The following is a 23,223-nucleotide window of genomic DNA, read 5'->3' as shown; positions in this document are numbered from 1 at the left end:
AAATTTCACAGTAAAAAGCTAATAACATAGTTCTCTTTGATTTGAATCGGAAAATGAGTCCGACCCATTTGGCTGAGTATCTATCCATTGCCTTGAATCTAGAATTCGACTCTTTATCTTCGCCCATCTTCCATTGAATATTCTATCTAATAAAGAGGCTCCATGGAAATCCCTCATTAAAATCGGTAATGGATTTGGAAAATGTTGGAAAGAAGAAGAAGCAGGAAGTAGGAATGAGTGGGGTGGCAAGAAGAATGGATTAGAGTGTGTTGGGCTACAGTAGGGGATGGGGGTGTGTGAAAGAAAGCTTCATGGTGAGTTGTGGTGGTAGGAAGAAGAAGAAGAGAGTAGGAGTACATTCTCTCCTTGGAAGAGCCATGAAGGGGATGTGGGGGTAAAACTCTCAAAAAAGTCCCTTAGCTGATGGAAGAACACACTATTTTGGGTATATTGAAAACATGAAATCTTTCGTTACATCAAACATTAGAAAAAGGGAAGAAATTTTTTTTGCATCTTAAGCTTGATATGAAGAAGGCGTATGATAGGCTAGAATAGTCTTATATTAAAGGTCTCCTTCTAAAGCTAGAGTTTTGTAATCAGTGGGTGAACCTTATGATGGAATGTATTACTTCTGTTTCGTATTCTTTGCTTGTTAATGGGGTAGATAGGGTTTCATTTTCTCCTTCACGAGGGATCCGTCAAGGTGACCCTCTTTCCCCCTTTATTTTCATTTTATGTTCTCAAGTACTCAGCTCGATCATCGAGGTGGCGAAACAAAATAATTCTATTAAAGGCATCATGGTTTGGAATCGAGCACCTCCTATTTCTCATCTTCTATTTGCCGATGACTGTTTGCTCTTCTTTGAAGTAAAGCTTCAAGAGGTTAATCATTTGCGATCATATCTTGAAACCTACTGCAAAGCAAGCGGACACAAGATCAACCTTCAGAAATCTTGTCTTACTTTTAGCCCCAACACACCTTCCTGATTTCAATGATGGTTCTCTCTTATCTTTCAAGGTCCTATATGGGAGCGGGCCTTCCAAATATTTGGGCTTGCCTTCTGAGATTGGAGTATCTAAAGCTGATATATTTAAGGAGATCAACATTAGAACTTGTAAGCAAGTCCAAGGCTGGAAACGAAGGCTTCTTTCACAAGCGAGAAGGGAGGTTCTTATTAAATCGGTGGCATCGATGATATATAGTTATGCGGCATCCCACTTCCTTCTACCTGCTTCCCACCATAATTCCACTTGGAAGGCTACTTCAAATTTTTATTGGGGGCAGTGCAGTGAGGAGAGGAAAATTCATTGGGTCTCTTGGATTCGTTTCTATCGTTCTAAAGAACGAGGAGGTCTAGGTTTTCACGATCCTATCCTTCACAACCATGCTCTATTATCTAAGACTGCTTGGAGAATATGGGATAATAAAGATTCCTTTTGGGCAATGTTTATGAAAGCCATTTACTTCCCACAGAAGGAATTTTTGGAGGCTCCCATTAGTAACAAGCCCTCATGGGGTTGGAGAAGTATCCTTGCAGGATGAAATGTTCTCAACAATGGTCTGTTATGGCAAGTTGGTAATAGAAACGACATCAATATTTGGGATACCAATTGGGTTCCCTCCCTTCCAAATTTTACATTGAAAAGCTTAAGACCTTCTCAATGTGATGTGATGAAAGTGGCTGATCTTATTTCTCAGGAAGATAGAATTTGGAATATGGAGGTGCTTAATCAGTGGTTTATACCTTCGGACATAGAAGCTATTCTAAAAATTAGGTTAAGCCTCACTAACAGAGATGATCAAATGATTTGGGGAGAAGCATGCAATGGATAGTTTGCAGTTAAAACTGCTTACCACCTAGTGAACAATCAAAGGGATCATCATATGCCTGCGAATCTTAGTCATCTCAGAGACATGATTGGGAGTACATTCCAGCATCAGTGTGGAAGCGGATTTGGGGCTGTAAAACCTTGCCTGAGATTAGATCATTCTTATGGAAACCTTGTGCTCAAGGTGTTGCTTCCGGTGAAAATCTCCTCAAGCGTAGGTTGCCGATCGATTCAAGCTGCAAAAGATGTGGAAGTGACATGGAGTCAACCGATCATATCCTTCTAGAATGCCCTTTTGTAAGGGCCACTTGGTTCGGCAGTGACCTTTCGTTTATTGTTTCAAATAATAACTTGCCAAAACTATCCTTTCTTCTTCAGTCTTGGGATCATTTCAATTTTCCTAACAAGAAAACAAAGGCAGAAGTATTGGGTCTTGTCTCCTTCATCTGCTGGCACTTGTAGTTAGTTCGAAATGACTTGGTGCTCAATCATAAGTAATGGACTCCGGTGGAAGTCTTCTCCAAAGCCCAAAGAGCTTGGCAGGAATTTGTTTTAGTGAATGAAGGCAATACTATGTAGCAAGATCCCACCCTCTTCTCCCTAGTAACAAATAGAAAATGGAATACCCCCCCCCCCACCTGGCTTTTATTAAGTTGAACTGTGATGCGGCTCTACCACTGGAAACTACCTCTGGTGGATTGGGTGTGTTGTGCTATGACCATGATGGTGCTCCTTTGTAGGCTATATCTCAACTTGTTATTTTCTCAGATGCTTTGATTGGGGAAGCGTTGGTGGTATGGAGTCGGATAACTCAAATCTTATTTCACTCATTTACAACCCACAGGAATCCCCTCCTGTTCCTATTACTGGTATTTTGGAGGATATTAAATCTGTGGCATTCCGTCTTACCAATTTGTTTGTATTACTAGGGAAGTGAACTTTGTCGCACTTCTCCTAGCCACGAAGGCCCTATCTATAACAAGTAAGACATATTGGTCTGTTTCCACTCCTTGGCTCCTTGAATACTATAATCAGGATGCCTTGAGCTCCACTCGTCCCCATTATCAATGATATTGCTCTTTACCAAAAAAAAACCTAAACTCAAAAATTTGTATTTTTGTTAACTAAAATAATAAGTGGGTACTTTTATAAAAGAAAATCCAAAAGTTGGTAATCAGATAGTTCTCCCTTTTTTATAATTGGAAAAAGGAGGTTACTATATCGTGTGGCCCATGCTCCACCATGGGGTCAATGGTAGTGTGAGCATAGGCATCTAGTGGGGGTGGGCTTACTGAGGTGGGGTAGTCCTTTTACTCTAGTTGTGTTTAGGTGCGAGGGCCATGTGACTTGGCAGGGATCCCAACTTTTTCTTATTTTATATTTTCTCAAAGCTACTGAAAATGGTGGTAGCATAGGATGTTTTGTAAACTTTATATAGGGCTTTGTTGTATTGCTAGCGTTTTAAGTTTTTTGACATGGACATGTGTGGTAATTTTGCCTAAAAAAAAAGAAAAGAAAGAGACAGGTAATGCACAAGCCATCCATCATTGTAGGGTTTGGGGAGAATCATAATATACGTAGCCTTATCCCCACTTTGCTAAAAGACTGTTCCCGAATGTGATAATGCTGACCATTGACTAGATTTCCCTTTATTTGTCCTGAATCATCTTTTGAAACATTTAAAACCTTTCTAACATATTTTCAGTGCTAAATTTCTACATGTAGCTAACTCCAATTAAGTCCTTTAACAAAAATACTCTAATTAAGTCTCTTTTTTTGGCGGGGTTGGGGTTGGGGTTGGGGTTGGTCTAGAAAAAGCCAAGTCTATAACTATGTGGGTAGCATACCACAGGCCCTACTTTTGTACAAGGTTTTGGGGATCTAACTCCTCTCCAATTCTTGATTGCCAAATTCTCTGTGTGCGCAGCTAGAGTGAGTGGATAGTGTATGTAGGAGTAGATGGCTATTGGGCCTACTAGTGCCCAAAAGGCTGGTGATAGTATAAAAAAAAAATTTTTTTTACTAATGTGCTTGAAGAACTTCCTCAAATCACCATCCAAATTACCCTTTTTAAATTGCATGTCGAGGTTCAAGATTATTCACATCCAACATACAATCCACGAAAAGTTTAAAATGGATTTGAATAGCTCTAGCTTATCACAATCATCATATAGAAAGTGCACACATCTCGCGTTTACAGACAAAATTGGGCAAGAATTTGACAATGAAGAATTGGAGAGGAGCTAGATTCCAATTCTGGGCCCTCCTTATCAGATCCAACTCCTCTCCAATACTTCATCGTAATCCTCATTCACACCCTAACATTTCAAAATCCAATAATTGCCTGGCAGAGAGGTATTTGAGGGCTTAAACTGGGTTTGAATGTCAAAAACTTTCATATCTGTTGAATATTGAAATGTATATGTGCACCTTACCAGAAAAAAAAGAAAAATGTATATATGCAGAGAGAATTAGGCAATAAATAGACGATTAAGAATTGGAGAGGAGCCAAATCCCTCCCTCCATCTGCCATGTGGCAAATCCTAGGATTGTAGAGGAAATCAATAGACAAAAAAAAAATTAGCCACATGTAGTGCGAGATAAAACAAAGAACGCAGAAGATAAAAGAGTGCTTACTCCAGAGTTGTCAGTGGACTCACAGTCGGCAACGTCCTACTGCAGGCGCTCGGGTTCCTTCTCTCTCTCTCTGTCTCATTTATTTTTACCCACAGAATAAGCAGATTTGGTTTTATGATTCTTAGTCTTTTTGTATCGCTTAGATCTTCAGGTCTTTCTCTGGAGTCTGGATTGACAGAGAATTGATAGTAGTAGTAGAAGTAGTAGTAGTAGTATTCAAGTCGATTGGTTGCCTTGTTTCGACCGATTTAGTCTATTCAAGTCCTTCAATAAGCTTGAATTTGTTCTGGGGTTTCTGCAATTGTTGGGGTTTGATTTCCGTGTGAGGTTGCTGTTTCTTAAATGAAAAAAGAGATAATGGTTCCGGACGGTGGTGGCTTATTTCGTGATCAGATGAGAAATTAGTTATGTAGAGTGAGATCATTAATTAACCAAACATTGATAAATTAAACTGAGAAGTGGAGAGTGATAAGATTGTGAATTGGTATCGAGGATGTAACCTAGAGTTGAAACTTAAAGCACAGGTGGAATATTTCTACCAATGTTTAGAATTTCTTCAAATTTAGCTGTATTTATTGGAGATGTAGTGGTAGAATGGATCATTTTCATTTTAGTAGACTTGAATACCAAAATTCATAATTTTGGTGTGGGAGGTAAAGGTATATGATTCAGATTGGAGGAACTAAAAGTGCCAGGGGTAGGTCTGAAATGACTCTAGGAGAAGTGGTGAAGAAAGGCATGCATAGCTAAGGATCTGTGCAAATTTGATTAGAGTTGATTGGAGAAAGAAGCTCCATGTAGGAAACTTCATTTTGTTGGGATACGGCTGATTTGAGTTCAGTTGAGTTGAGTTTGAGGTAAAGGTGTGAACTTAAGTCAGTCAGTTTATTATGGACTGTTGTGCGAATTTTTCTTGACATGAGAATGTAAAGAAAATGTAAAGTCAGTCATTGCAAGATATGAACTCAATTTTCAATTTCCGTTAAAGCCAAAATCATATGATTTTATTTCCACTTGCTTTCTGAGGCCTGTAAGAGTTCAACACTATTTGTTTGGGAAATTTTTTTTTTTTTGGACCATAAAGGAAAAAATTATGGATCCATGTTGTTATTCAGCTCCTTGAAAGTACCTGGGGAAAGCAACAATTGTAAAAACTAAAATGTCACTTGAAATATTAAATCTGTTAAAAAATAGAAAATCTTTCTAAAACTTAAGAAAAATTAAAAATAAAATAAAATAGTGATATTGGAATTTTGGAATCATCTGCAGAAATACTGTGCATATTTTTGCTTGTAGATATGGATTTGCCATTCTTTTGCATTGTGTTTCTAATTCTTTGTTTTTCTTTTAACTTATGTACACTTTTTATCTCTACAGAAGAAACTTATTTGGTGGTAGCTTGTGATTAGATCATGGCTGCTCTGGTTGGACAGCTTATTTCCCCCTCAGATCAAGGTCATAGAATCTGGGAAGATCCATCCTTTATTAAATGGAGAAAGAGGGACCCTCATGTTTCACTTCACTGCCATGATACAATTGAAGGTGAGAGCCTATTTTCACTATCTTTGTCAGTAGTGGAATTTTCGATAACCTGGGGAGGTTATATGTTCGGCAAGTGTTATTTTCATATGAGTCTATATTTTTGAATGAATATGATACTGGTATTATAGACAGAATGATGAAGTGTATAGTGTGGTTAATAAATATGTGTTCAAGTTTTGTAAAGACAATTCTTAACTTGCATATGCAACTTCTTCGTATTTTTAGCTTGAATCAATGGGATGTAAGACATTTCTAGCGGAAAAAAAAAAAAAAAGGGGATGTAAGACATCAGTAATGTGAGGACAACACTGGTTCCTGTTCTCGCAGGTTGGAAACCTGGGAGGGAGCTGGCTTTGTTGGATGGGAAGCCCAATCTCAGAGAATCTAAGATTATACAACAACAACAAACTCTGCATTTTTTTTTTTTTGGTGCATAATATAATTCATTACCAAGAGAGAAGAAAAAAATACAATACTCCAAAGGGGAATGAGAAAGAAAAAAAAAAAAAAAAAACAATACAATAGCCTCAACACTTAAGTGGGTGGTACCTTGAAGACAAGATACAGGAAGACCCTAGGAAACAACAATATGTCTGTTCCTTATAAGAACTAACGACGGCAGAAGTCTTTCCTTTAATGTCAAAGGAAATTGAATCCCAAATCTTTCGGAGAGGTCGAGTGTCAGACCCCACCTCCACTTAGGTGTTAGATATGTGACTAGGACACTTACCCATCCTACAACACTGCCAAGATCTCTGAAGCAATACCTTAATCATCACAATCCACAACCAGAACCACTTCTAAAATCAGTGCAATGGAACAGAAATACATATAATCAACTTCAATATTGGGGAGAACTAAAAGTGATAAAACATCCTAAAAATATTATCCAAAAGGTATACCATCCTAAAAATATCAAATTGATGACGGCAGCAATATCCTCAGTCATGGTGCATTGTAGGCACAACTGTTGTAGGCCCAGTCCCTATCGTGCTCCTCGGGTTCTGGCATCCACCAATCCCCGCCATACTCCGCCATGGATAAAGATGTATTGTTGCTCATTGGTACAACAATACTTGTATCATCATATAAAAAGCAACACGCACATGGTGTGAGCTCCAACTAGCTCAGTGAGGGATGGGGTTCATGCAAGAAGGCATATATAAGCCATGATGTGAGATGATGCAATTCATTTTATTATTAACCACATAGTATACAAATAAGTTGGGTTAATGCTATTGCAACATAATAGGCTATTCTTGGTCCCGGAAATCGCACATAGGTCAACCAGTGATACAAACTCTAGTTACGGTTAGGAGCCTACCGGTCCCAGAATGCGCCATTGGTCACCCAACAAAACCCTTAATAACCCCATCCTGGCAGCCATGACACTGAAATTACCATTGGCAACGCCGTGGTAGTTTTCAACCCTGACAATAATCACATTGTACCGCAAAAGTGGCCTATTGAAAAGTCTCATCGAACCTACCATAGTGGGTTATCTAATACCTCACCCGTATTGGCAAGAGGGTCGTAGCATAGGGAAGTTATACCCAACCACAATAATATATATGCCTTTAATAATGATATAGGTAGTATGGCAAATACGGTACCAGAACTCCCATCGGCCACACTGCATCCCATGTCCAAACCTAGCTCTAGCATATATGGATTTTTTTTTTTTTGGATGAATAAATAATTCATTGCCAAGAAGAGTAGAATATACAAAGAGAAAAGGGGGATTGGGGAGGGAAGGCTTAAGCCAACAACGAGAAGCCAACCCAAGGGGGAACAATAATAAAATAGAAACTAAACAACAAAAACCAGTGTGCTACAAAAGAGGGGGGGGGGAGAAAGCAAATATGCTATTAAGAAGAGGGAATGTGGATGAAATCGACATGCAGGTTTCAAGAAGCAATGATGTGAGAATTTCTGGGGGAGGAGGAGACGGGCCGAGTTGGGAGGGCCTAGATTTTGGTGGTAACATCAAAGTAGATAGCTTTCCAAATCTTATCCGGGGAACGAGATTTGGGGGTCCATCGACGAATGCTACGCTCCATCCAGAGATGGTTAATGGTAGCACAAAAGGCCAATTTTCCAACAGTGTCACAGATGGAGGAACCAGAGAAGGTCATGTCAATCCAGTTCCTTTCCCTATGAAAGGGAAGAATACATCTCCTAGTACGCCAGCATTTGGATAGAACAAAATTTTCAAACAATTGAGGAGAAGGGGCGGGCGAAGAAGAGATGGGGGATGTCCTCCAATCCTTGAGGACAGAGGTAGCAAGAAGGATTGACGGGAATATGGCAGTGGATGAGGAAGTATTGGGTGGGGAGACAGGTGGTCAAGCATCGCCATAGAGTGAAGCTGTGATGGGGAATGTGGCCTTTAAACCAGACTAACTTATGCTAGGGAACAATAGGGGAACCAAGCAGAGGCAGAGGAGAAGATCCAATTGGAGGAGGGAAGCCAGTTGCATTTATCTTTTCTTCCTCTATGACCAGGAGGAAGAGGAGAGAGGGAAGACTAGATATTAAGAAGAGGAGGGGGAGAGGAGGGAGGGGACCAACCAGAGGGAGAAAGGATAGAGGAGACAAAAGCATTGGCGGGGAGGCTAGAAGAGTAGATAAATCTGGGGAAATCAGGTGAGACAAGATGCCTAAAGGGTGCCCAGGGTCCTTCTAGAGAAAGGTGGTCCGACCATTACCAATGGAGAAGGAGATGGCAGAGAGGGCGACGGTCCTGTGGTCCAGGATCTTTCTCCAAATCCAGGAGGAATCAGCAATGGAAGGGGCTGTCTAGAGGGAGTTGTGCTTGAGGACCCCAGCAAGGATCCAATCAACCCAAATGCTCTTATGCTTGGACCTAATTTTCCAAATGAGCTTAAGGACACCCACAGTGTTGGCGTCCTTGATTCTTCTGATGCTTAAGCCACCCTCAGGTTTGGGAAGATAAACCTTTTACCAACTGAGAGGCCGAAGGAATTTAGAGGATTCAGAGCCCTTCCAAAAGAAGGAACATAAGATACCCTCAAAGACTTAATCACAGAAGCCGGAAAGACAGGTACCAGACCAATAGAGGTACATAGACTGGAGGACCGATCTTATGAGAGTGAGGCGGCCCACAAAAGAGAGGAGTTTACCTTTATAGAGTTGAAGCTTTTTCTCGAGCTGGTCAAGTAAGGGGGTGTAATGACGGGAGGAGATGAGAGTGAGGCCAAGATATTTAACAGATAAGGAACCTAATGGAGTTTCAGAGATTCCCAAGAGGATATCTTGGACATCGAAGGAAACACCAGAGAGGAAGATGTTGGATTTGAGGAGATTGACTCTAAGCCCCGAATGAGATTTGAAGGAATGAAGAGTGGCTATGATAGTGGTGATGGAGAGACGGTCAGCCTTAGAAAAGATCATAGTGTCATCAGCAAAAGCCAAATAGGAGAGGAGAAGAGATTTGCATTTGGGGATGGGAGAAATGAGATGGATGTCAGTGGCAGATTGGATGAAGTGGGAGAGGATTTCTCAGGAAAGGGAGAAGAGGAGAGGAGAAAGGGGGTAGCCTTGACGGATACCACGGCCTGAGGGGAGGTACCTAGCTGGGCTACCATTCACTAGGATAGAAAACCTTGGGGAGGAGATGCAAATGCGGATCCAGTGAACAAATGAGGTAGGGAAAGACATTTGGAGCAGAGTATTGGATATGAAGTCCCAGCCAGGGTTTAAAGTATCGGTTTGTATCATACCGTATCAGTCGATACATATCCGTATCGGCCCTTACTGATACGATACAGAAAAATACAATACATGAAATTTTAAAACTCCTTTGTATCGATACATATCTTACGATACATACCGACACACACCGATACACCAATATGATATGATACACATCGATATGCATCGATGCTTATCGATACTCTATGGAAATTCAAAATCAAAGTGAAATGTACGTTTCGGTATGTATTGGTATGTATCGGTGTGTATCGGTATATATCAACTGATACACATTGATACGTACTGATATGATCATAAAATGGCTAAGATGGGTAATTTTTCAGAAAAACACAAATTTTTGTGGTGTTTTTGTTCCAAAGTTTCTACCTACCATTTTTCTCTCTAACTAAAGTGGAAATTAAGGTTTAGAACAAGGATTTTACATTTATGGGACAATTATCAACCTTGGATTCTTAGTGCGATACTCTCAATTTACTGTTTATGCATAATACATGCTATCTATAGCTTTGTTTAACTATTTTTATATACAAAAGTGTATAAAATATCCATTTATTTGCGTATTTTTAGCGTATCTCTGATACGATACGATACCCTCCGATACGTATCTTAATTTTGGCTGACCGATACGGCGATCGATACTGATACATTAATCCTTGGTCCCAGCTGATCGTGTCGAAGGCTTTATGAATGTCAATTTTGAGGAGGGCAGCCGAAGGGTGGGACTTTCGATCAAAACCATGAACAATCTTATGGCAAAGAATTATGTTATCCGAAATGCTCCTACTAGTAATAAATGTGGATTGATTGGGGCTAACCAGGGAATCAATGACTTTTTGGATCCTATTGGCAGGGATCTTTGCAATGAACTTGTAGAGAAAATTGTAAAGAGAAATAGGTCTGAACTCATTCATGGAGATCACACCCTCCTTTTTGGGGATGAGACAAAGGAAAGTGTGATTGATCCCACTGATTTAGTTGGGGTGTAGAAGAAACTACGCACCGTAAGAATGAGGTCATTGCGGATGATGTTCCAGTAGGCAGAGAAGAAGCCCATACTGAAGCCATCGGCGCCCAGGGCTTTGTTGGCTTTATGGGAAAGGATGGCGGAAAGGATTTCTTCCTTGTTAGGGATGGATTGGAGGAAAGGGAGGAGCTCATCAAGGACAAACCTGTTGAGGAGGGGGAGGGATAGGGGGAGGGCAGAAGAGTCCATTAAAGTGAGAAATGGCTTCTGACTTGATGAGGTTGGGGGAGTGGAGCTTAGTTGCAGATGAGGAGATAAGCTTGGGAATGGTGTTGGCATTATTCCTAGCTTTTAGAGAGTGGTGGAAATATGTAGAATTAGAGCTTCTCAGATCGAGCCATTTGATACGAGCTTTCTGATAAGGAAACTCTCTTCTTGATCTAGAACCAATGATAGCTTAAAAGCAACACTTCCTCAGCCAAAGCAGGATTGAGGAGATCATGTTGGATTCTGGATTGAATGAAATGGAACTTGTCTCGACAAGAGGAAACCCGAGAGGAGATGTTCCCAAATGTGGAGGAATTGCAGAGCTTGAGGGTAGCTTTCACATTCTTAAGCTTTTTGGCAAATGCCAAAAGAGGGGAGAGTGTGCGGGGGTAGAATGCTCCAAGCACTATGGACTAAAGATTGGAAATCAGGGTGGGAGATCTACATGTCAAACAATTTGAAAGACTTAGGACTAAAGGAGTGGAAGGGGAGGACATGGGTGGAGATGGGGCTATGATCAGATATCCCGTGTAGGCCAAAGTAGGCATGAGAGGAGGGATAAGAGTCAAGCAATGCTTCATTGACGAGGGCCTGATCAAGTTTACAAGCCAACCGATGGTTACCTAGTCTTTTATTGTGCCAAGTAAGCTTGACGCCTAACCATCTGAGATCGGTGAGATTGAGGTCATCGATGCAGTCATTGAAGAAGTTGACAATGGAATTAGTATGGTATAAATGGTATCGGAATTATCATAAGCCACACCACTTAACCATATCAAGCCTAGCTCCAATGCGCACACAATGCATGATGCAATCAATGTGGTGATCATAATAACAGAATTCCCCTCGGCCACACCGGATCCCACCTATTTACAATAACCAATAATAATAGTTCATATATAACATTTGTTATAACTAAAAGTAAAAAACATGCATGGAATTATAAATTTAAAAACACATGTGTGATATGGCGTATAAGAGTTCTATAAATTAAAACACTCAAAAAATAAATTCAAACCACAACTCACTGCCTGTTGACCGGGTGAAGAAGTTCTCGAAAAAGTACCTGCTAGGTCTCTTTGAGGGTGATTGTTTTTGTCCTAGTCACAAAGTTAATTGGTGTCAAAACATGTCTAAGAGAGTCAACTAGAAAGTACCTTGAAATCCCCAAATTTTTCTAAAAAAAAAAATGACAGCTCAGTAAGGTCCACCTGTAGATGTCTATCCTACTGGTGAGGTAAACAGAGGCTAATCAACACTCAGACTCCACCGATTGATAGTCATCGGTGGATGTCTGTCCAACTGGTGGGTGTCAACCAGTGACATGGGTAGAGGCTAATTAGGATCTCAAACTCCACTGGTAGATGGGCACAGGTTGGTAGTGGATCTATTGGTGGCAACCCAAAAAGTGGTGTATACTTTGAGATTGAACCACCTTGAGTCCGATTCCGTGTTTTGTTTCATGGGGTTTGTAGATGGTCTTTCCACCATTCATTTAAGTCCGACTGATCGTGTTTTCACTAGGCCAATCGGAAGTTATGTCAATTCTTCGACCGAAACCCTAAACCTATTTTTGAGCAAAAATGCTCCCAGAGCTTGGGAAACTCATTTTAAGCTCGGGGAAGTATAATGTACACCACCCCGACAAACCAAGGTCATCAGGGTTGGGATATACCCCTTCAATCTAGCAGAACCCCAATTTTCCACCTACCCAAAGCTAAAACGGAAAGAGGAAATGGGATTGGGGAGGTGTTTCCTTACCTTTGGAAGCACCAACAAGGAGGGGGAGTGGCTGGGGACCTTCCTTCTCTTCCTCCTTTTCATCCCTCTCCCATGATTTTAGGTTGTGAATGAGCTCTAGGGCTCAGCTCCTTCTATTTATAGTCAAGGCTCACTGGGACCTATTTGCCTGCCTAGTGAGCCTTGCCAACTAAATAAATCTGAGGGTCGGGCCATGGGGACCCACCACCTTGGGTCCATAAGGTGTATAAATGAAGTAGGTAGGTCCCATGTGGTGTGTGGTTAAGAATGGAGTAGCCATTACACGTGTAGCGGGTCTCGCAGAGAAAGAATGCAGTTTTGGACAGCAAGACCCACCGGTAGGTCATTGTCCAACCGGTGGATGGTTCCTGCTACTGAATTTAGCTGGTTTCCAGTCCTTTTTGCCTACCCCTTGTATGGTTCCCTAGGGGCTTGTGCATGGCTATTTGGTAGTGTTTCTACCATGCAAGCAAAGAAAGGTGCAGAGGTGTTTGATCACTTACCACCAAAGCTTAGGGGGTTTAAATCCCCTCCAGTTTGATCGGCACTGTCTGCATTGGCACGAGGGGTTATCCCGTCCCTCCAAACAGGAGAATGCTGCAATTGAGTGGTCACTAGTGCTGATACTCTCTGGTGCATCACCTATTATTAAAGTTGAAATTATGGATTTGGATCCGGGTGTAACAGAAAGGGTCCTTCATAACGACGGATAATCTTCTCGTGTGTCCCATGAAGAAGCTTTAGTTGCTTTGGGTGTAGCTTTAGAAGGACCATATTATCGATGTTTAACTTGTCAGGTCTCATCTTCTGATTGGCCCACTTCTTCATACATTTAGTGGCCTTCTCAAGGTAAGCTTTAGCTATTTTGGCATTTTCATGCTAATACTTCATAAATGAGTATGCTACGGGGCTGATCCTTTGTAGCCTACGTCCAACATGTGGGTTGTTAGCGGTTGTTGTCCAATGACAAGCTCAAAAAGGATTTTATGAGTGGACAAGCTTTTTTCGGAGGTTTGAAGCAAAACCACACAATATCCAACAAGTTTACCCAAATATTCTGATTTGCGTTCATAAAGTGCCATGAATAATCTTCAAGAAGAGCATTGAAATGCTTAAGTTGACCATTTGTTTGGGGTGGCCACTCGATGCGAAGTCCAACTGAGGCCCTGAGAGTTTGAATATCTATGGCTAGAACTTTCATATGAACCTTGAACTCTGTCATTCACAATGTGATTAGGTATAACCCAATTCTTCACTACATTCTTCACGAGTAGATGAGCTAACTTCTCAGCTGAGCAGTGGGTGGGAGTAGTAATGAGAGTTTTATACTTTGAGAATTTTACTACCACCACCCGCACGGATCTGTACTACACTTTTGGTAAAGCAAAGATGAAGTCAAGAGAGACACTTTCCCATGCTCTTTGGGGTATTGGCAGTGGCTTAGGAATCAAGGGCTTGTCCCTCTCAACCTTATCTTGTTGGCACACTAGGTAGTTCTTTAAATTCTCCATCATGTCATATTGCATACGGGGCCAGTAGTACCCTCTTTCTAATTGGGCAATGTGCGGCACCCACGTGGATGTCCTGCCCATGAGCATCATAATATTCTTTGATTAAGTCCTCAAACTTCTTGACCGTGGAATCTAGAGACGGTTGTCCTGCCCATGACGTGGATGTAGAACCCCCTTCACCTATGGGAACGTGGGATAAAATGAAGTCCAGATAAGCCCCAAATCAGTGAACTCCACCTTGGATTCTTGTGCTGGTTTCTCAGCAGGGGGTAACCTCAGTGTTAGGCAAATAGGGTCGATAGTGAAGGAAGTTGGGGAGGGTAGTCGGGCTCTCCCTAGCAATGGCTCTGCTGTTGTTGGGTCTTTCTACACAGATTCGGTTCCGTTGCAGTAGCAAAACCGCTCCCACCCTTTCATCAAAAGCATGACGCACGACGTAGTGGAGTCGATGGCCCTTTAGGGAAACAGATGTGATCCATGGTTCTCCAGTCCTTGACAGGCTGGGTCAGACTCAACCCAAGTATCATAATATTCTTTGATTAAGTCCTCCTCAAACTTCTTGACAGTGGAATCTAGACACGGTTGCCTTTAGTGTAGAGAAGCACATATCTATTCCAAAAGTGGTTTATCCTCCTAGATTTGATAAGGGGCAAAAGTGCCTGAACTTCAGGATGAATCTGTGGCCCATTGTTGATCTTCTCTTACAAGTTGGTGCTAACATGATTTGCATCCTCCTCGTTTCTTGCAGCACCTTGTGAGTTCAGCCTTGTGACTATGGGCATCAGCAACATATTTTATTTGACCATGCTTGTACTTTAGGGACATTTCAAAATCTCATAAGAACTCTTTCCAATGAGCCTATTTGCGAGTCAATTTCTTTTTGGTCATGAAATGAGCTACTGCCACATTGTTGGTTTTTACCTTAAACGAGGAGCCAAGCAGGTAGTGCCTCCACATTCGAAGGCAATTTACGACTTCCAATGACTCCTTTGAGCCATATAACGCCCCTTGGTCTCTAAAAGCTTTCCGCTTTCAAAGGCTACTGGATGTTCCTCTTGCACCAATACTCCTCCAATGGCATAATTTGAGGCATTGGTTTGCACCTCAAAAGGCTTAGTCAAGTTAGGAAGGGCAAGGACTGGCTCACAAGTGACTGCAAGCTTTAGTTTTTCAAAGGCTCTTACACATGCACTAGACCACGCCCATTGTCTATCTTTCTTCAGCATATCCATCAATGGTCCTGCCTTTCTGAAGTACGTTCCAATGAATTGGAGGTAGTAGTTCACAAGTCCTAAGAAGGACCGCAACTCGCTAATGTTAGTCAGGGCTTTCCATTCATGTATTGCCTTGATCTTGGGTGTGTCCATCCATACTTGCCCTTTTCCGGTCATATGACCAAGGAACCTGATACGTTGTGAAAATGAGCACTTCTCCTTTTTCATGTATAGATAATGGTATCGCAGTAATTCAAAAACCCTTCTTAGGTGTTCAATGTGTTTCTCCCACTCTTTACAATGCGAACTTGGTGGTATCTTGACCTTAGATCTAGTTTGGAGAAGTAGTTGTTCGTTCAAGTTGGTCAAACAGGTCGGCAATTAATGATATAGGATATGTGTTCTGAATAGTCACTTTGTTGAGAGCCTTGTAGTCAACACTCAACCTTATGCTCCTATCATATTTGTTGGAAAAGCATCGGGGCCTATAAGGAGCTTTGGAGGGTCTGTTGAATCCTGCTTCCTATAACCCATCAAGTTGTTTTCGAGCCCAACTAACTCAAGTGGTGACATACGATCAAGGTTTAAAGCATCAGTTTGTATCGTATCATATCTGACAATACATATCGGTATCAGCTGATACCGATACAATTCACTATTTTTAAAATGTAGTGTATCGTAACATATTGTTACAATATGCATTGATACTCAACCAATACACATTGATACATGACTGATGTGCATTGATACGTATCAATACTTAAGATACATATCTACAAAACCCATTTCACTTTCGAAACAATGCCTATTCTTCTCCCTGGTGATACTTAAGTTTCCAAAATTTGAAGCACAACTACAGAATCGATCTCCCTTTCATTTTTTGGACTTGGGGCTTTGAATCATTCATAGAAAATGAATTAAAATCTACAATCAAACTGATATTTAAAGGATTGAAGCATAAAAAAATCATCCATTTAAGCTAAAGATAGCACAAAATAGGTAAGTTGAAAAACTCAAAAATGTTCCGCAAATCTTAGTTTTATTTCTGTTTTTTGCTATGTTTGAGTAGATTTAGGTAAAACAAAATCGCATCAATTTGTTTATATGTTTTAGAATTTCTCAAAAAGTCGATAATAAACTATTTCTACATGTAAGAAACCTAATCCTTTGTAACAATTTCAATTGAATGCACTTCTCTCAATTTGGTGTTCTCCATTTTAATGTTTATGCATGATACATGTTATATATTGCTTATTTTTTTATTTTTTTTATGCAAAAGTATATTTCCATGTGTATCTTGTCCGTTTCTGTGGGTATCTTTAGCGTATTTGGTGTATCTTTGATACAATATGATACTCCGATACGTCTCTTAAAATTACCCGATCGATACAACAACCGATACTGCAGTAGGGTATTTTTGTAGGTGGCTTAGTTCTAGGAAAGTGCTCATTTTATGGTCTATAACCCTCTAAACGTGAAGGTGCTTCAGTTACTCTAGGGGCATAACGTCTTCAAACTCCTCTAAGATACCATGGGCTTGCTCAGGCACTATCCAACCCTTTTTCTATTTGTAGGGCAGATAGCAACTTGCCAGTCCCTTGGGCATGGCAGGGATAACATAAGGGTTTTCTCCAAACAAACACAAAGACTCTAGGCATTGCATGGGCATTGCCTCGTGGTTTTCTGAGAACACCATACCAAAATTGACTTGGAAGTCATCAATGGTATCACCATCAGATTGGCACAGGCCTAGTAGTGCCAATTATAGGTTGAGCTGCTGAGTGAACTGTCTTGATACGACTTGTGTCCTTAACTAGCTTCAAGCCAAGTTGCTTTGTCTCTGCTTTAAAGAGGAAGTAATGGGTGGCCCCTATGTCCAACATGGCTAGGGTGGTCTTTCTGTTGATCTTCACATTAACAAACATTAATCCTTCAGACACAGCCCCCTCCTTATCTACATCCCCTTCAAGGCGTACAACAATCGAAGAGTTCCAACTTTCGGCTCTTCATGCTCAACCTTGTTCTCTACTTCCTCAACAGGTAAAGATGCAACTTTCACAACATCTAGGGCTTCTTCATTAGGGAAAGATCGGCTCTTTGTGGTCCATGACACAGAAGCACCATAGAGGCTTGGCCTTGCAGTTGACCTAGCTGAGCCCCTTGAGGAGGAGGTGGCCTTATTGAAGCTAGAGTCTCTTCCACTCTTGCTCCTAGTTGGTCTTCAAAAACCGTTAACCCCTACTAGTTGACGTAAGGGATTTTCTTTTATGGGGTAGGTTGGAGTAGTCCATCAAGTGTTCAGCTGCAGAATGCACTGATGTAAGGTTGTGCACCCTTTGTTTGTGTAACTTGGTTCTACACCAAGCTTTGGACCCTTAATTGATGTAGAGTTGAAGGTCTACTCAAGAAGGAAGAAGAGGGTCGACCCTAGTGGCTGATTGGGTTGACTAGGTCTGGTTTAATGGCCCACGGTTTAGGCTACTGATGGGGATATTAGTTACTTAATTAGTTTCTAATTTAGTCTCTATTTTCAAGTCTTAAATTAGTTTCTAATTTCAGTCATTGTTAGTTTCTAATTTTAGTTGTTTACAATTTTCAGTTTTAGTAACTACATGTTAGTAGTTTAGTAAGTCAATATTTAGAAGCTTCTGAGTTTCTATTTTGTAAACACTACCCCCCAGTCATTATAAATAAAGAAGGGCTGCTGTTACTCATGCCCACGATTTTGTTTAATGAAAAAAAGAATTGCTGCTGCTGCTGCTGCTGTCGCTGGCCTCTATGGAGGTTCTTTGTGTTTGATCAAGGTTTAGGGACTGGTGTCTGATCCAGTTGACACTCTGCGGTGTGAAGCCCGAGTGGATTTCTCTACTGTTCTTCAAGTATTTTACTGACTTTATTCTCAAGGTCTGCTGCTGCTAAACATTACAGGTATTTACCCTTACTTTTCTGCCCAGAATTTCTGCAGATTCTGCAATTGGCCTCTGCCGGTAGAAGTAGATCCAGGCCTTGTTTGGGCTACACTTTTGATCGAGTCTTCCTCTCTATCTAAGAGGAGATCGACCTTGATTAAGGCTGTTTCTGAACAGCCAATTTGAAGTTATTGGAAACCATCCATTTTTTGTCTTTTAGTGATTGTGCCTACCTAGATCCGAGATCAACAGGTCTGAGTAATTTTCGACTGTTTACTTTGACCTATGGTGCATGTTACTAGATTGGTTTGATATTTGAAGTACTGCAATGCCTGCTACTATTTGATTACTGTTCTAGTTGATATTATACTGATTGGGAATCGATTACTGTTCTGGTTTGCGTTGTTGAATAACTTCAAATTGGCTGTACAGAAACAGCCTTAATCAAGGTCGATCTCCTCTTAGATAGAGAGGAAGACTCAATCAAAAGTGTAGCCCAAAACAAGGCCTGGATCTACTTCTACTGGCAGATGCCGATTGCAGAATCTGTGGAAATTCTGGGCAGAAAAGTAAGGGTAAATACCTGTAATGTTTAGCAGCAGCAGACCTTAAGAATAAAGTCAGTAAAATACTTGAAGAACAGTAGAGAAATCCACTCGGGCTTCACACCGCAGAGTGGCAACTGGATCAAACACCAGTCCCTAAACCTTGATCAAACACAAGAAACCTCCATAGAGGCCAGCGGCAGCAGCGGCAACAGCAGCAGCAGCAATTCTTTTTTTCATTAAACAAAATTGTGGGCATGAGTAGCAGCAGCCCTTCTTTATTTATAATGATTGGGGGGGGTAGTATTTACAAAATATAAACTCAAAAGCTTCTAAATATTGACTTACTAAACTACTAACATGTAGTTATTGAAACTGAAAATTGTAAACAACTAAAATTAGAAACTAACAATGACTGAAATTAGAAACTGATTTAAGACTTGAAAATAGAAACTAAATTAGAAACTAATTAACTAATATCCCCATCAGTAGCCTAAACCGTGGGCTATTAAACCAGACCTGGTACACCCAATCAGCCACTAGGGTCGACCCTCTTCTTCCTTCTTGAGTAGACCTTCAGATCTGCATCATCAATGAAATGGAACACCTTGTCCTTGACATGTCTTTATTGTCGAGCAATTGGGTCATTAACTATTTGGCGTACTCCCACATTGTGCCGGTGGGTTGGAGTTGGTGTAGGTTTCGTCGAGCAATGTAGTTGACATTTTTAGGGAGAAATTTTTTCTTTAGTTCCATCTTTTAGGCCTTCCTAAGTGTCAATGGTGCATAATCCCTCCTAGATGGCATTATAATGTGAGTGGCACCAAAGCTGGACATCACTTGTTAAGTACATTATAGCCAATGATGTTAAGTACATTATAGCCAATGATAGCTTGACTCCCTCACTAGGTTTTACGACTTTGAAGTATTGTTTCATGTCGAACAAGAAGTTTTCCACCTCCTTGGAATCTCAGGCACCCCAACAGGTTTCCTGCTCGAGTACTTGTAGGTGAGGATGGGATTTTGACACCTCCACTCCACCATAGCCAACTACTTTACCTAGCAGTTGACCCGACGCGACAACTCCTCTATTTGAGCATGAAGGGCCTCTGCCGCATTCCTTATGACTCGTGTCTTCTTCTAGCACCTCTATGCTGCCAACGAGCTGTTGGTGCCCCTCCTCAAGAACATCAACACTCCCCACGTGTGGTTGTTGCTACTCTCCTAAGGACATTTTCCCTCATCACCAATGAGGGTAGATACTCAACTAAGCCCTCGATCGTCTGGACTTGGGTCTTGAGGGTCTCAAGGTGGGTTTTAGTCAGGGATTGTTGGCCATGTCTGCTCCTCTATTGGCAATTGTCATGAACAAGCCCATAAGTGTTCAGGCGGGTCCTGCTAGCTTACGATGGCCACGAGTAAACCTAGACTAACCGTCTAAAAGGAAGAGAGAAAAGCGAAGAATAGACACATGGTTAGTAGGAAAGCACAGACATATGGTTAGTCGAAAAGCAAAGCACATGCACTAACTAATGGAAAGCATAACAGCCTGACTCTAAGGGGATTTCCAGGTGAAGTGTCTAGCAACAATGACCCTACTTTAGGGAAGGCAACTGAGGGCCTTGACAACATGTCACTCCCCCACCAGATTTTAAATTTTTTGGTACATTTCCAGGAGACATGACCCCCCTGAAAAGTTGTACAAAACACTATTCACTTTAATTACAAAAACACCACTAAGCATAACCCATTTCAAGGCTATCCCTTAGGCCCCACCTATGCCACAATCGTGGGCCATGCGAATAGTGCTAGACAAAATGGTCGTGACGGACCAATTTCCATATTGTTCAAGGCATCCAAACTCAGAATAGGGGAAAAAGGAGGGTATAAAGAAATGAGGGAAACATGAAGTAAAACTGTAAGGAAATGGGAGAAAAATGAGATGAATGAAAAAATATGAAGAAAAATTGGGTAGAAGTAATAGCAGCTTATACTGGGCGAAAAATTGCAGCGGCAGCCACTGCCGCCAATGTCCACTGTCATCAAGGAGAAGAAGAAGAAGACCCTCTTATTTATTTATAAGTTAAAAAGGAAATAATTCATTGTCTTACACATACATTAAAAAAGGGTGTACCCGGTGCATGAGGCTTCCTCATGTAGGAGGTCTCAGGGGGGGAGCGAGAACTATGTAGCCCTACCTCGAAAATATCGAGGGGCTGTTTCGACATTTTACACATACATTCCCCTATAAATTAAAACTTATGGTACATAAAATTATTGTTTAACACAAAGCGCCTCATTACGCAGCATGACTCAACTTCCTAGGCACCTGGCCACTGCCTAAGCTCACCTTGCCACCATGACAACTATGCATATCAATATGTTTGATATGTTGGCAAACCCACCTTGCACCAAGATAGCCTTAACCTTGTCCCATCTTGATCTCTATTAGTTGTTGAGCATTTCAATGATTTCCAATATGAGCAGATCTTGTGATGAGTCTGGTGAGATTCTCACTGGATTTTATATTCCATAGAAAAAATAAATCTATTTAATGTTTTCAAATGAGGTCATTGATAATATGTATGGTTTTTTTTTTTAGGTGAATAAAGAATTCATTACCGAAGGAAAGGAGGAGGTGGAGAGAAAAACAAATGCCAAATGCCAAACAAGGCCCAAAAAATACAAATGGGGGGGAGAGAATGGCCCAATCACCCGCAACAAATTGAAAAGGGAAAGCCAAGACCCCAACAAAGCAACCAGACCAATCACAAGGGAGGGCCCAAGAGGCTTAGGGAAATTACAAGACAGCAACATGTGCGTTGTTACAACTGGTGTGAGTACGTGGCCCAACACCGTCTAGTTCACAGGCCATATCCCTTGGCATAGCTTCACCACTTGGCGGGCCCTACATAGTCTTTCCTCATTTACTAGCACATTCATGTTCCCCCTGCTTGTTGTCTTTGCTAGAATGGCACTAAAGATGTTGATCATCTCTTCTTCTCCTGCCCCTACTCCTCAATCTGGAAGAGGATGCTTTCCTCCTGCTGGCCTCCAAGTAGACTATTCTTCCTCTTTCTAGAGAATGGATATGGGTGGATATGACTTTTGGTGGATCGTCTATTTGTGATTCTATCGGAACTTGCTTTTGGTGCCACAATTACCCATATTTGGATGGAATGCAACCTACGTAGATGGACATCCAACTCTAGATCTTTTGATAAGATTTGGAATTCCATTTGCTTTGAGGTCAGCACCAAGATTGGTAGTCTTCATCGCCGTCAGGTCTGCAACACCCCAAGGAACAGGCTCATCGTTGTGTCCTGGGGTCTCCCCTCCACCATATTAACCCCCCTTAATGTATCCCTTAGATTAGATGGGCTATGCCCTTTGTTGTAGCTGCCTCCCCCGGGGTTTTGTCCCTTGCGGCTTCCTCCCACTTTCTCTTGTATATTCTCCTCCTTTTAATGCATTTATCTATTCACCCAAAAAAAAGTACTTCCGAGCTACCGCACAATTTTGGTTATTTCATATTATGATATGAGTTTCCAGTTGAATTATGTTGAAATTTTGCCAAGTTAGCTAAAGTTTGGCTAAAGTTTTGTTATTTATGGGACTCTGATAAATATCATATTAATCCTTGTGGAAGTGGAAGTAAATTGCTAAGTCAGCAAACTAACTTCATTTTCAACTGACTCTTGGAAAATTGATTAGATTCTATGCCTTTTACTTTTTCTATTTGAAACTTTTAGCAGAACTCTCTTGACTTCACAGCTCTGGATACTTTTGCTTTCTTCTTGTTCCTTGGGGTTCTTGTTTCAATTCCTCCATTTGTTTTTTTTTTTAAATTATTCTCATCTATCAAGAGACATCCTTGTGAATCCTCTTAAAATGATTACTTTTGTTGCTGTGTGTTGGTAGTGATAATCATTGTCTTTCTTTGCGATTTTTCCTAGCTGTTTACTTTTGCTTGATTCTTCAAGTTAAATTATACTATGTTATTTGGGTAGGATCTCTTAAATACTGGTATGAGCGCAACAAAGTAGATTTTCTCGCAGCTCGTTCAGCTGTTTGGGGTGATGATGCTGTCTCCAAAGCTATTGATAATGCTGCATTTTGGGTGGAGGACATGCCTTTTGTCAAGTCCTTGTCTGGCTATTGGAAATTTTTCTTAGCTTCAAGTCCTACTAATTTTCCCATGAACTTTTATGGTAGTGAATTTGAGGATTCTGCATGGGAAAACTTGCCAGGTAAGCATGTCTCCTTCACTTTCTTCCCTCTATAAGTTCTTTTATTTCTGTGCCTATT

The 23,223-nt window shown here is 41.0% G+C and overlaps 1 protein-coding gene across 2 annotated transcripts in view; it reads left to right on the top strand.

Annotated features, from left to right (window-relative positions):
• The first annotated feature begins 4,269 nt into the window (after positions 1 to 4,269).
• LOC122089230 (beta-galactosidase) overlaps positions 4,270 to 23,223 on the top strand; it is a 126,373-nt gene continuing 107,419 nt past the window's right edge. Inside the window, exons 1-3 of one of the 2 annotated variants that reach the window (XM_042658791.1) lie at positions 4,270 to 4,520; positions 5,877 to 6,009; positions 22,926 to 23,165. In XM_042658791.1, coding sequence (XP_042514725.1) covers positions 5,880 to 6,009; positions 22,926 to 23,165 — 370 coding nt within the window. In that variant the 5' untranslated portion in view covers positions 4,270 to 4,520; positions 5,877 to 5,879. Of the gene's footprint in view, positions 4,521 to 5,844; positions 6,010 to 22,925; positions 23,166 to 23,223 lie in introns of both variants that reach the window. The other variant, XM_042658790.1, reaches the window with a different exon arrangement.

The sequence above is a fragment of the Macadamia integrifolia genome, chromosome 9 (genome assembly GCF_013358625.1).
Source record: "Macadamia integrifolia cultivar HAES 741 chromosome 9, SCU_Mint_v3, whole genome shotgun sequence".
Lineage (NCBI taxonomy): Eukaryota > Viridiplantae > Streptophyta > Magnoliopsida > Proteales > Proteaceae > Macadamia > Macadamia integrifolia.
This window is presented reverse-complemented; position numbering and strand designations above follow the sequence as displayed.